This window comes from Toxotes jaculatrix, chromosome 21, assembly GCF_017976425.1.
Source record: "Toxotes jaculatrix isolate fToxJac2 chromosome 21, fToxJac2.pri, whole genome shotgun sequence".
NCBI lineage: Eukaryota > Metazoa > Chordata > Actinopteri > Toxotidae > Toxotes > Toxotes jaculatrix.
The window spans coordinates 18393684-18405610 of NC_054414.1; the positions used below are offsets into that span (position 1 = coordinate 18393684).

General features: G+C 41.0%; 3 protein-coding genes across 5 annotated transcripts; 1 reads left to right on the forward strand and 2 right to left on the reverse strand.

The window, feature by feature from the left end:
• Window positions 1-374: 374 nt before the first annotated feature.
• snf8 (SNF8 subunit of ESCRT-II) lies at window positions 375-2721 on the reverse strand. The gene is made up of 8 exons (XM_041029557.1): window positions 2358-2721; window positions 2221-2271; window positions 1871-2009; window positions 1664-1768; window positions 1470-1542; window positions 1142-1283; window positions 819-893; window positions 375-544 (listed from the first exon to the last, which is right to left on the reverse strand). The coding sequence occupies exons 1-8, from the start codon at window positions 2409-2411 to the stop codon at window positions 407-409; spliced, it is 777 nt and encodes a 258-aa protein (XP_040885491.1). The 5' UTR covers window positions 2412-2721; the 3' UTR covers window positions 375-406.
• Window positions 2722-3636: 915 nt separating this feature from the next.
• Window positions 3637-5462, reverse strand: LOC121175631 (gastric inhibitory polypeptide). The gene is made up of 4 exons (XM_041029442.1): window positions 5377-5462; window positions 4441-4578; window positions 4266-4356; window positions 3637-3731 (listed from the first exon to the last, which is right to left on the reverse strand). The coding sequence occupies exons 1-3, from the start codon at window positions 5460-5462 to the stop codon at window positions 4266-4268; spliced, it is 315 nt and encodes a 104-aa protein (XP_040885376.1). The 3' UTR covers window positions 3637-3731.
• A 1003-nt stretch (window positions 5463-6465) lies between these two features.
• On the forward strand, window positions 6466-11452 carry msl1b (MSL complex subunit 1b). Of its 3 annotated transcripts, none has more exons than XM_041029303.1 (9): window positions 6466-6584; window positions 7115-7827; window positions 7922-8121; window positions 8324-8685; window positions 8791-8855; window positions 8974-9041; window positions 9432-9556; window positions 9683-9755; window positions 10349-11452. In XM_041029303.1, the coding sequence occupies exons 2-9, from the start codon at window positions 7207-7209 to the stop codon at window positions 10437-10439; spliced, it is 1605 nt and encodes a 534-aa protein (XP_040885237.1). In that variant the 5' UTR covers window positions 6466-6584; window positions 7115-7206; the 3' UTR covers window positions 10440-11452. The 3 variants fall into 3 exon arrangements, with proteins under 3 accessions (XP_040885237.1, XP_040885236.1, XP_040885238.1); XM_041029302.1 differs by lacking the exon at window positions 6466-6584 and adding an exon at window positions 6659-6997; XM_041029304.1 differs by lacking the exon at window positions 6466-6584 and adding an exon at window positions 6661-6997 and having other exon boundaries at window positions 8324-8643.
• The last annotated feature ends 475 nt before the right edge of the window (window positions 11453-11927 follow it).

Consider the following 11927-nt stretch of genomic DNA (forward strand, 5'->3'; position numbering starts at 1 on the left):
TTTTTTTTTTTAAATTTAATGTTTATACATGAAAAATTAAACCATTACATGTTCTGTGTTGAGACTGATCGTAAACCACCCGTTCACCATGGAAACAAGACGAGGGAACATCTCACACTGAAGTTCATTTGCAGTGTGATGGAAGTCAGGCTGCTTTCAGCAACTCTAATCATGTAAGTGCATTCGTTGCATAGATGTTATTGGGGAGAGGCGGTGAGGAAAGTTTTCCCTCCTCAGGTCCAGAAAGTGATCTCAGAGGGAGCTCGCCCCGGCTGCTGCCAGCTCCAGTGATCCAGCCAACTCCATCACATGAGTCGTAACACCAGGCACAGTTTGTTTACCAACATGTCTCTAAATCGGTCACCAGCTCGTGGTCCAGGTCCACCCCATGATTTTTTTGTTTTTTTTAAGGTGTCATCTGATTGGCCTCCTCTGGTGTGATATCACGGGACGTGAGCTCAGAGAAGAGAGCAGGCAGCCAGTACTGCGACTCTCCAGCTGCCTGAGAATCCAACCAGGCCAGGCCTTCTTTCAGCAGGTGATCCTGGAAATTCGAGAGTGAGGGTTTTTCTACAGGGTTCACACAGTCACGGTCACTTATGTAACACAACACAGAATGAGAATTAACACCTTTTTCTCAATTAGATCATCCGAGGTGTGTTTACTATAAATATGAGACACTTTGAAACCTGTTTTTTTTTTTTAAGTAACAGAATTCAACGTCTTCTTTTTTGGGACATTGTAAGAGCTGTAGATACTGTGCTTCAGAGCAGAGGGAGCAAGAGTCAAACTGAAAAACTGCCCTGATTCACACTTACCAGGACATGAGACGCCCGCTCCTTCTCCCACTTCAGGCTGTCCCTGATCTCACTCACTGTGACGTATCCCTTTTTCTACAAAACAAACAGAAACAAACAGACATCACTGTGTCCCGAACAGCTACAACTTCTGTTTTTAGAAAAAGAAACTGTAACACTGTAAAAGTGCTGTCTCATCTATCTGTTAAAGGAATGACTGACTTTTAATCAAGTCAATTTATAGAACTTACTGTTTTTTTAAATGATTATACTTTCTCCTGCTATTATTAACCCCTACCCATATCCCTGTATCTTAAAAGGTTGACCCGGCAGCTGCTTCTTACCTCGGCCAGTTGTAGAACTACAGTATGGTCCATGTTGAGCTCTGCTGGGACTGACTGCACCAAGTAAGAACCACCAACAGGAATCATCCCGAAACCATTCCCCATCACCTTCAGTTTCTTTATGGCTCTCACCAAGTCATCTCTGGGAAGTACATCATCAATTATTATAATAAATACACAACTCAGACCAGACACGTGGACATTTAATTATCCAAATATGATGTTTAATCAGTGAGGAAACCAGCCACTTACATAATAAATACTAATGAGGATGGTAACAGATGTTGTCATTAACAGACACATGAAATATTGGATCAGTGACACTTACTGGCTCACATCCTGGGCGTATTTCCCTCTTCCTTTCAGTACTCTCTGATGGAGTTCATCCAAAGTAATAAGCCCTGAAACAGTTGAGAGTGGAGTTGAGATCTAGGCACAGCTGATTGATTTGACTGTCAGCACTTTAATGGTGCAGTGACACACAGTGACAATAGCTCAGTTTGCATTTCACAAATAACAGACCTCCGTTTCTGTGTTTCAGGGCCAGGCACACTTCAATGATCTGTACGCCGAGCTCGTAATAGAAGTCACCAACTCCGAGCATCTCAGACCAAAAACCTTTGCCAGCTGTGGAAAAAAAAGAGGAATTATTACGTTCAACTTAAGAACTTAGACATGAACAAACTTCTCCCAGGGTCTTTGTATCTTTATTTACTGAGTGATTCTCACAGGCAAGTGGGTCAACTCCGATGGTGGCACACATTTCCTGAAACTGAACCCTGAACTGTGGGTTCTTCCGGATTTCTTGTTTGTGCTTGCTGGCAAACTCCTCCAGGTTTGATTTGAAGGTCTCCACCTGCTTGAACATCTGGCAGAAAAACAAAGAACTCGGTAAGTGATTTCAGTAGCGGAGCGGGAATATATGAACAGACAAACACGTTTTATATAGTCATCAATCGTTCTTTTGTTTAGAGCTGCAACGGTAAGTCGATCGATCAATCAAAAGGGAAATAAACAGTAAGTTTTAATAAAAGTGCCAATCATCTGGTCTTACATTATAGATTTATCTGTTGACTCACCTGGGCTATCTGATCCTCTGCAAGAACAGTTCCTCTTTCCTTATATTTGGCCTGAATAGAAAAAGAAAATAAATCTCAGGTGAGATGAGATTTACTTAATTTAAATAAACCGAGTTAAGGTAAAAAGACAACTTTACCTCTGCCAGCTTCTTTTTGGCAATAGCTCCCGCTCCAACACCTCTCCGAGGCATTTTGGCTTCTGTCCGGTCTTAAGTTTAAAAATAAAATCTAAATTATGAGCTTGTTTATCGCAGCACGTTAGCACGAAGCTAGCTGCGAGGATATTTGTTGTTGTAGTGACTGTAGTTCACCGACATTCACGGTTCTCCCCTCAAACTAACTTCTCCAAACTCTTTATATAATCACAGTAACAGTCCGCTGTTACATTAAAGTCGAGAAAAGAACGAAAAAGACAAAATATCTGGAATATTTCGGGACATTTAAAGCAAATTCAAAACAAGTGTTTCCATTTTGTTTGGTAGGAAATAAACTACTTCCTCCTGCCGGTGGAGTCAGAGGTGTGTGTGTTATACCGCCCCCTGGTGTCATGGCGAATATGGCAGCGCATTTCATTTTGTTTTATTTTAATGGACAAATATTTCACACAGACAGAAAATGCATGTGTTTTGTTTTTGTTTTTTTTACTTTTTACGATCATGTATGACCATGAAAAACAGTTGGAACCAGAGAATAGTATTCATATTAATAATATTATTTAGATAGAAAAAAGATTTATAAAGATTAAAGATTTTTAAAGCATGTGATCCTCACATTTGACAAGCTCGAAATTCCACTTCCGTTAAATATTTTCAATATTTACATCGAACACGCCAAATTAATTGAAAGAAATTATCCTGAAAACATGGAATTTGATGTTTCGACTGACTAACGAAGCTAACAGAGCAAGCATTCGTGCTAACAAGCCTCTCCACTGGCATTGATACTTTCTATTAGGACAGATAAACTTTAGCAAGTGTACCGGAAGATGCTCCTCGTTTTTATTTTTCTTTCTTTTTTATGGATTTCGGATGCTTCTGCCTCACGGGAGCCTACGGCGCTCGGTACGGATCATTTCGACATCGAATTGTTTTAGAAAGCGAGTACCGGAAGAGATGATTTTTGGCATCATCTCATTGCCGGCGATTGAAAAACGTGATGTGTTTGCTGCCCTCTAGTGGCATTTTGGTTTATATCATATTGTTGATACGCGTGGCAGCAGTATTTAATGGTCAAAGTGGAGCTAATTTATAATTTCAATGTGCAACCACATATTTCTGAGAAAACAAAATAAAGTGCCAGTTTGATTCGCTTTCACTTCATTTTTATTTTGTTGTGTGGTGATGTTAGTGTTACAGGTGGAGGCTTTGCACAGGATCAAATGTTAACACACTTGAAAGGTTAAACTATTCACATTGTCCGAGCTTTAAATGTGTGAAAAGGCAGAAATCAGAAGAGCCATCGTCATCAGCCCTCTGATGATTGTCCACAGCATCACTGCTGCTTGTTGGACCCTGTAAGAAGAGTGTGTGAGACATGGTGTTAAACACAGCAACTAACAGTTATTCACAATTATTTGCAGCATTTATTAATCTGTAGATTGGTAAGCAATTAATAAAACAGTGTCTTGATTTATCTGCCCAGCAGTCCAAAGATGTTTAATTTACAATCATGGAACCAGAGAATATTATTCATATTAATAATGTTAATTATTTAGAAAAATAATCAGTCACTGTCTCCAGTGACTGATTATTTGCAGCTCTATGTGGTTTTCTTTTTCTCTGCTAAAACATAGTATTCATAAATCATAATCATAGTCATGATACTCATAAATAAGAACATGAGTGTGTTAAAACCTCAAGATATTCAGTTTACTGTCACATAATACAAAACAGGTCGTTAATAACTTAAATTATTTATCAGTTAACGAGATGCAGATTATTTTTCTGTCAATCAACTAACTGATTAATGGACTCAGTTTGTACAATGTTCACCATGTTACTGCTGATAAATCCATTCATAGACCACGTGAATCAGAAAAAACGCACCTAGATCTTTCTCCTCTGCTTCTCCTGCAGACTGAGCTTCAGCAGGTGGTTGTACTGACGTCCCTCTGGATCTTCCTCCACAGCATGAGGCCTGTGGGAACAGAAATGAATTGCAAATTGTAAATCTGTTGTTTCTGTTGTTGCTTTAAACCTGTTGAATCATTCGGTAACGCACTTGCTTTTTTTGTCCTTTTGGTTGAGCAGGAAATCAACAAAATTCTTCTGAGCCATTGAATCCATGATTTTGCTGATTTCGCTGGCGATGGTCGACTCAGCATATCTTTTCCCCACATTCTGCTCGTCTTCGCTGAGGCTTGACAGAGACACAAACACAAAATCACAAGCGTGGAGAGATGCAACTAAGGATTCTTTTCAATATCGATGAACATTTCTCAAATAAATGTTTAAATAGTGAAAAGATGTCCATCGTAATTTATGAAAAGCAAAAGTTCACATTCAACAGTCAAAACCTGAAAACATTCAGTTTATGAAAAATGCAGTTTAACACTTGTTTCACTACGACAGTGGGAATCAAATTGGGACAAAAACCGTCAGGTGGGAATAAAACCACCAGCACTGCTGAAAAAACACACACAGCATAACATAAAAGAGATTAAATATGATTAGTTAGAGGTGTCCAGGTCCACTAAGGCAGTGGTTTCCTACCTTTTCTGCCTCACGGAAGCCCAGGTTATCTGATTCATTAGCTTTTTTTGTCTGACCAGTAGCAAAAAACAAAACAAAACAAAACAAAACAAAACAAAACCCAAAACTAGTAACTGCAGAAGTACCCCTGAGGTACACGTGACCAAGTACTTGCGATTTCCGTGGTTTGAGTCCTTTGTTGCATTTCAACCCCATCTCTCTTTCTCTTCATTTCCTGTCAGCTTTCTACTGCCTGGCAAAAATGCTCCAACATACATCAAAGCAGTAACAAAATGAGATGCTTTCCTATTAAATATTCATAAAATGACTCCTTACATGCAAGTAAAAACCGTTAAATGGATCAGGTTAAGCAGACTTATCTTGCAATATAAATGTTTTGCTGCTGTTTAAAATGCACTAATCAAAGGAACAAATTTAGAGCATAATTTAGTCTAATGAGACTAACCCCATCTCTTCAGGTAGAGTGTTTGCTCCTGAGTGCATCACTCCAAGCAGGCAGACGACCAGAAGTTCAAACAGCACTACCTTCATGATGACCTCAAGGCAAAAAGACAGAAATTTTTTATTTAATTCAGGCTGATCGAGAATAATGTCCTTATTCAGTCTGCTACGGCACTCTTAAATGGAACATGGATGTGTAATGTAGCTTAAACCAAATAAGTGAAATTCATTTTGAAGTATATTTCCTTACCTGTAAATTGAAAAATCTTTATTACAGGCACTGAGAAATTCTGTAGCTACTTGCTTTTGTGAGTTTCGTTCAGAAAATGATCTTTTATATAGTCTTCTCAGAGGTAATACTCTGTGTGTCATATCAGGAAAGTGAGCAAGAAAAACATTTTAGTTCCACCCCATTAAAGCACTAATGAAACATACGTGCAGAGGTGACTACTGATAAGCAGCGCTGTAATAAATGTGAAGAGTGAATTAATTTTGCTTTCCCAAAGAGTTGGTGCTCAGTTAAAAACCCATGGGAAAGATTCATGGACCATTAAACTAATGAAAAAGTGGCACTTTAGCAGCATATGATGAAGTAATGGTTTGTTGATAACGTGAAGATAAAGTGAAATGGGTAGACTCGGGGTCAGGATGTTTGACTCAAAGTTATTTTAGGGGAAGAAATTTCGTTCAGGAAAATTGATTCTTTAATTTTTAATTTTTTTTCAAAGAAATAACATTTGCTTTCCATGACTTCAACAGCTTGAAATCTCAGGCATCCGCTTGGCAGTGAAACCAAAGATGTGAATTAACATACATGAAACCTACGTGTTCTTTTGAGAAAAGTCTTTATCCACAAATCCAGATTAGTTTTTTTAAAATCATTTTTATCTTCAAAGTTCAGTAGAAACTCTTCAGAACAGACAAACAAAAGGACAAACATCAGCAAAATGTGTTTTCTTGAAACTTTTAGATTTTGTAATATAGAATATTGGTTAAAGGAACCACCCAGTGTCAGTGAGGTGTTTACAGTAAAGTTCAGGGTGTGTGTTGCAGACCTCTGTCTCCCTCTGCTGATCCTCTTCTCTGCTAAACCTTCAAAACACAAGAAATGGCCAGCCAACAAATTACGCATGCGCAGTAATCGGCGCTTTAAAACAAGTCTTGAGGAGGGAACATGAAGGCACTTGCAGGTGGACGTGAACCGTAGCCGAGGTAGGACTAGAACACATCAATGCATGTTAGTAAAACCGGCTCTGTGTAAATTGCGTGCGATACAACGCGGTCGTTTCAGCCGCTTCGCTCCGGGTGCGCATTTTGTTGGTGTAACTAGCCGGCTAGCGTTAGCCAGCTAGCTAGCTGTTATTGTTTTTCGTGATTTCGCGAGAACCAAAATGGAGGAGATGGCTGCTGCCTGTGTCCTACACAGCCACTCCCGAGTCCTTGTGTGAAGCCCTCACGCCGACGCACAGCTCGGTCCGGTTCTTCCCAGCCTGAGTAGTTTGTCTCAGAAAAAGCGCCTGTGTGTTTGTACCGCAGTGCTAATGTAGCTTAGCTTGAATTTGAAACCCGGCGAACGATTTTAGGAAAACGATGGATCAGATCTGTTGCAGCTACGGTTTTCCCCGGTTTGTGTTGTCATTGCTGGTGCATATCTTTTACTCCCAGCTCAAAGCCAGTATGCTCCCAGTCAAAGAGCCGACAACAGTAACACGACAGAGCCTTTATTTTTCTTTGTTTTGCAGGAGAACCGCTGCAGAGCTCACATGGGAACCACATAGCTGTGGCTGAATTGCGTCGCCGAGGCGTTGCAGGATGAAAAGTCTCCGTGTTCGCCATGACTCTGAGATCCACGCTGTTTCCAAAGACGGGATGCAAGCAGAACAGTGACACCATCGACTTTGACAAAACGCATATTGGGGCCGCCACCGTGAGCCCTGTAAGCCTGAAGAGGGAGTCCTGCGACTTTGTTCTCGATGTTCAAGACGTGCACGGGGGCCAGATCCCAAGCAAACCAAAGGTCTTAGACCAGAATTACATGACAAGCAAAGTTGCTCTCGCTGCCACAGTTGCAGAAGTAGTTCAAGGAGACAATAAAACTGTGGGGGTATTGTCCCCTGTCAGACCAATGGGGGGTGAGGGAACCCCAGTGAAAGGTAAACCCCTCTCTGTTGACAACATGGATAACCCTCAGATGGCTGTGAACAATAACCCTAAGGATGCTGGTGCTGATGACAGTGCGAAGGGGGTTGTCCCTGGAGTCCTTGGCACCGCATCCATTGAACTCTCATCTGAGGGCAAGTGGAGGAACATCAGGAAGACCCCTGCCAATCCCCACACACAGGCCAACTGCCTCCGACAGATCCTCCTCCTGCAGCTGGACCTCATTGAACAACAGCAGCAACAGTTGCAGTCCAAGGACAAGGAGATAGATGAGCTCAAAGCAGACAAGGAGACAGTACGTAAAAGTTTTTTTTTTTTTAGTTTGGCATATGACATGTTGTTATGGATTTAAAGTCACATTTTATTGTCCATGTCTTTCTGTTTTGCAGCTGCTTGCTCGTATTGAACGCATGGAGCGTCGCCTGCAACTCACAAGGAAGGATCCGCCGCGTGACAAGCGCCTTTTCCAGCCCCTGGAGCCATGGACCCCTGACAAAGAGGACCTGTGGGATCTGGATGTAGAGGAGAGTCCACAGCCCAACCAAGCCACTCCTCTCCCCTTTAGTCGGGGTGGTAAAGGTCAAAAAAGGTAAAACAATGCCAGCCAGCACTCGGCTCTGCTTATGTGCCCTGTGGTGTTAAATCAAGCCAGAATAATGGAGTGTTAACATACACAGCTAATCAAAAAAATGTTATGAAATGACCTTGAATTCAAGACTTCGTTTTTTTGTCATGTTTTAGTACCCGACCATATACACCTCAATTCTTAATTGTTTTCTTTCCGCACACAGGAAATCTTGCTTTGGGGATACAAAAGTCCAGAAATCGCGGGGCAAAAGTGCCAAGCTTAGCCCCCAGAAACCTGAGATTCAGCCTGGCTCTCCCAATCAGAGAGAGCTGCGCAGTAAGGAGACCCCAGAGAAGACAGTTCCTATGAGGTCTGGGGCGGAAAGGGACATTTTGCTTCCGTGCAAAGAGGACCCTGAGCTGAGCTGCCAGATGGAAGATCTGCCCTTCATGTCTACCACAGAGATGTATCTCTGTTGCTGGAACCAACCTCCTTTGTCCCCTCTGCGTGAGACTTCCCCTAAAAAGGAGGAAGAGGTGGCCAGTGAGTGGACTCCTCATGTAGTACATGATATGCTGATTGTTTGTAAGCCTAACCTATATCCCATCTTTAATCACTTTATCCTTTAAATGTACTGAACACACTATTCATCATTAACTTCTTCTCCTTTTGGCTTTGGCTCCTTATTAGTTCCATCCTGGAGAGAAAATTACATAGAGCCGTTGGATGATGACTCCTCCTTCAGCTCTGTTGAGGTGAGACAGCGTCTGGGTTAGAGGTAGTTGTGTGTCTAGAGTTTAAAAAGTTCTCTCACATAAGGTCCAAAAGCATTTAGCTTGTGAATAACGTGTGTGAATTTGTCTTCCCATCAAGCCACTGGACGACAACGTGTTTCTGAAACGCCACTCGAAGCTCGAGTTGGATGAGAAGAGGAGGAAAAGGTGCCAACCACCGATTTCAGTTATTTCTTTAGAGATCTGAAATCATTTCTCTCTCTCTATTATAATAAACTGTATTACACTGTAATAAACATTACATTAAGTTAAAATAGCTTGTCACTAAAGACCAGTTCATGCTTAAGTAATATTTACTGGTACTTTGTTACAGGAAGCATTTTTCTAATGAGCACAGATATATTGAGATCAACATTTCTTTGTGAAGAGAGAACCTGAAAACAAAAAACACTGAACTCAATCAAGAATTGCCTTTCAAAACACATCTATCATCAATATCTATCAGCAACATATCTTCAGGCTTTAGTTTTTGCTTTTTCTAACGCACAGATTTAATTCCTAATAATCACTCAGAGGATTAATTCCCTGTGTTTTCAGATGGGACATTCAGCGAATCAGAGAGCAGCGCATGTTTCAGCGTTTGCAGCAGCGCATGAACAGGAAGAAAGTCGTCCAGGAGACAGAGCCGGAGCTTTCATCCTTCTATCCTGACACAGAAGATGGTACGTCTGCATTTTCAAATATCCAAAGGCTGAACAAAGCTGGTTGTAGTGTTATACTACAGCGCTGATGTGGTGTCTTAAATCAGAGCCAGAGATTTTAACTTTATTCTCTTTAATATCTTCCAGTTGAAACTATAATGATCACTCCCTTCTTGCCTGTGGTTGCATTTGGCCGGCCATTGCCCAAACTTACACAACAGTAAGTTGGATCTGCTTTCTTTGGTTCTGCTGTATGTCACATTTACTGTGTGATTAGTGACGGTATGATCCATAAAGTTATTAAAGACATGATCAAATTACTGTGGTGATTCTGCACCGTGGGATGTTCTGAAATACTTTTTCAAAGTGGTTGAAAGTGATTTTTTTAAAAAATGAATCAGTGGAGGAATAAAGGAAAAGGAGGAGAGATGAAGAGAACAGATGAAAGCAGCTCTATATGAATTAGGTTATGTACACATTTATTTAATGACAATTAAAAACCAACAAGTGTTTTGGTAAGCCTGCACAACAACTTCATTGTAAGACTGCACCTAACAGTTGTTTTCATTATCGTTTGATCTGATGATTATTTATTTAGTTGACTGTTTGCTTCATTAAATGTCAGTCACAACTTCACAGAGTCCAAGGCGACTTCTTCAGATGTGTTCTGTGACCAAAAGAAAAAAAAAAAAGGCCAGGGGATGCCTATACTCATCTGTACTTAGTCTTTTTTCGATTAAAATAGCAAACAGGATCATAAATTCTGTGTAGTTGTTTTATTCTGAAATTAAAGAAGGTTTATTTTTCCTCCAGGAACTTTGAGCTGCCCTGGCTGGACGACCGAAGCCGATGCCGCATCGAGGTGCCCAAAAAACACACACCTCACCGGACCTGTCGAAAGTGAAAGCCACGTGGCATAAACAGCAGAGAGAGAGAGATAACGCTCCACGCCCAGAGTATAAAATGCCACACTCGTCTTGTCTGTGGGGGGGGGGGGGACAAGTCACCAGTTGCTATGTATAACTGCTGTTGCTTTCTGTCTGTGGGAGAGTAAATGACTCTCCAGTCTCAACATGTCACCACAGATCAGCTGATCTCCTCCACAGTATTGGTAAAGGATGGGAGATGGCTGCACCGCTGGGTGCCCTTGATATTTTCGGTCTCATTTACACCTCTTAAAGAAAGACTTAAGTGCTTGATGCTGCAAGATTACAGTCCCCCTGTTAGCAGCTGGTGAAGACGACACATCAGTTTCAATCCTAAGAACTGTATAAACGGTTATATGCATGTTCTGTAACATTTAGTCAGAGCTGTGCCATCTAAAACTGATTTTATTAAAGAAAAGTGGACTTTCTGTGTGTTTTTATTCATATTCAGCTGACAGGTAAAACTGGGGACTCTAATCTTGAGCAGATTCATGTGGGTGGGAAAAAAAAAGGTACTGGTCGCCATTTAGACTGAAACGTAGAGCACAGCTACGACTTTCTGCTCTGGGTCGTTGTACCACACTCATTCTCCCTGCCTCAGTGGAAAAAAATTGACTGTATCGTGCTGTGTATTGCCTATATTGTTGTTCACACTTCAAATGCGATTTTATCAATGTTTGGTGTGATATTTGGAGTTTTGAGCCACACTCAGCATGATTTCATATTTAAAAAAAAGCTGCAGCTCTTAAACCAATCCGATGTAAGGAAAAAATTAAGAAAAGCAACCAAATAATCGTTCTGTGTTGTCCGGGGTTTGCTTCATGAAAACAAAGGCACGGAAATTTTGACGGATGGTAAACTTGACGTGAAATCCAGTTATCTGTTCCCTGTTTTGTTTCTTATTAGTTTTATTATTATTATTTTTTATGTGAGTTGCATGGGCTCTATTTAGCTGCGTCAAAAAAAAAAAAAAGAATATGGTAGCATGGCTTAATCCCAGAATGGAGAATAATCTCTGCTCATTGGGATATAACGACCACAAACTAATGTCCTTGAAAGCATGACTTTTGGCTGCTCTGTTCAGTGAGAACTGCTGCGTTCAGCCTGAACAGCCTCATCATAAGGCGATCTGATAATAACAAAGTTCACTTTTGAGCTTAATTTTCGTGTTTCCAATCTTTACAATACGCTTGCATCCAGTAAATATTAGGCGAGTTATGTGTATGCATTGGTTTCCAGAGGATGCGGTCAGCTGACATCCAGAGGAGCCGTTTTAGGTGATAAATAAGCTTTCTAGCTGTAGTTGTAGCGATGTTCACCAGTATGCTCTTTAACACGCTGCCAGTTAATCTCTCCCTCTCTGACTTAATCTCAGTCACAATCGCAGTGTTTTGATTTCTGCCGGTGTTCCTTCCTCGCTGCGTTTGCTCAACCTGTTTTACGTATGATGCAATGGCTTTCTGCGG

Excerpts from the sequence above, each read along its gene's own strand:
- snf8 (XM_041029557.1), bottom strand. The coding sequence starts at position 2,411 with ATGCCTCGGAGAGGTGTTGGAGCGGGAGCTATTGCCAAAAAGAAGCTG. Across the intron at positions 2,272-2,357 it reads CCAAAAAGAAGCTGGCAGAG|GCCAAATATAAGGAAAGAGG; the intron begins GTAAAGTTGTCT and ends TTTTCTATTCAG. Across the intron at positions 1,543-1,663 it reads CCTGAAACACAGAAACGGAG|GGCTTATTACTTTGGATGAA; the intron begins GTCTGTTATTTG and ends CAACTGTTTCAG.
- LOC121175631 (XM_041029442.1), bottom strand. The coding sequence starts at position 5,462 with ATGAAGGTAGTGCTGTTTGAACTTCTGGTCGTCTGCCTGCTTGGAGTG. Across the intron at positions 4,579-5,376 it reads ACTCTACCTGAAGAGATGGG|CCTCAGCGAAGACGAGCAGA; the intron begins GTTAGTCTCATT and ends GTCTCTGTCAAG. Across the intron at positions 4,357-4,440 it reads CAAAAGGACAAAAAAAGCAA|GCCTCATGCTGTGGAGGAAG; the intron begins GTGCGTTACCGA and ends CTGTTCCCACAG.
- msl1b (XM_041029303.1), top strand. The coding sequence starts at position 7,207 with ATGACTCTGAGATCCACGCTGTTTCCAAAGACGGGATGCAAGCAGAAC. Across the intron at positions 7,828-7,921 it reads TCAAAGCAGACAAGGAGACA|CTGCTTGCTCGTATTGAACG; the intron begins GTACGTAAAAGT and ends TCTGTTTTGCAG. Across the intron at positions 9,756-10,348 it reads TTGCCCAAACTTACACAACA|GAACTTTGAGCTGCCCTGGC; the intron begins GTAAGTTGGATC and ends TTTTTCCTCCAG.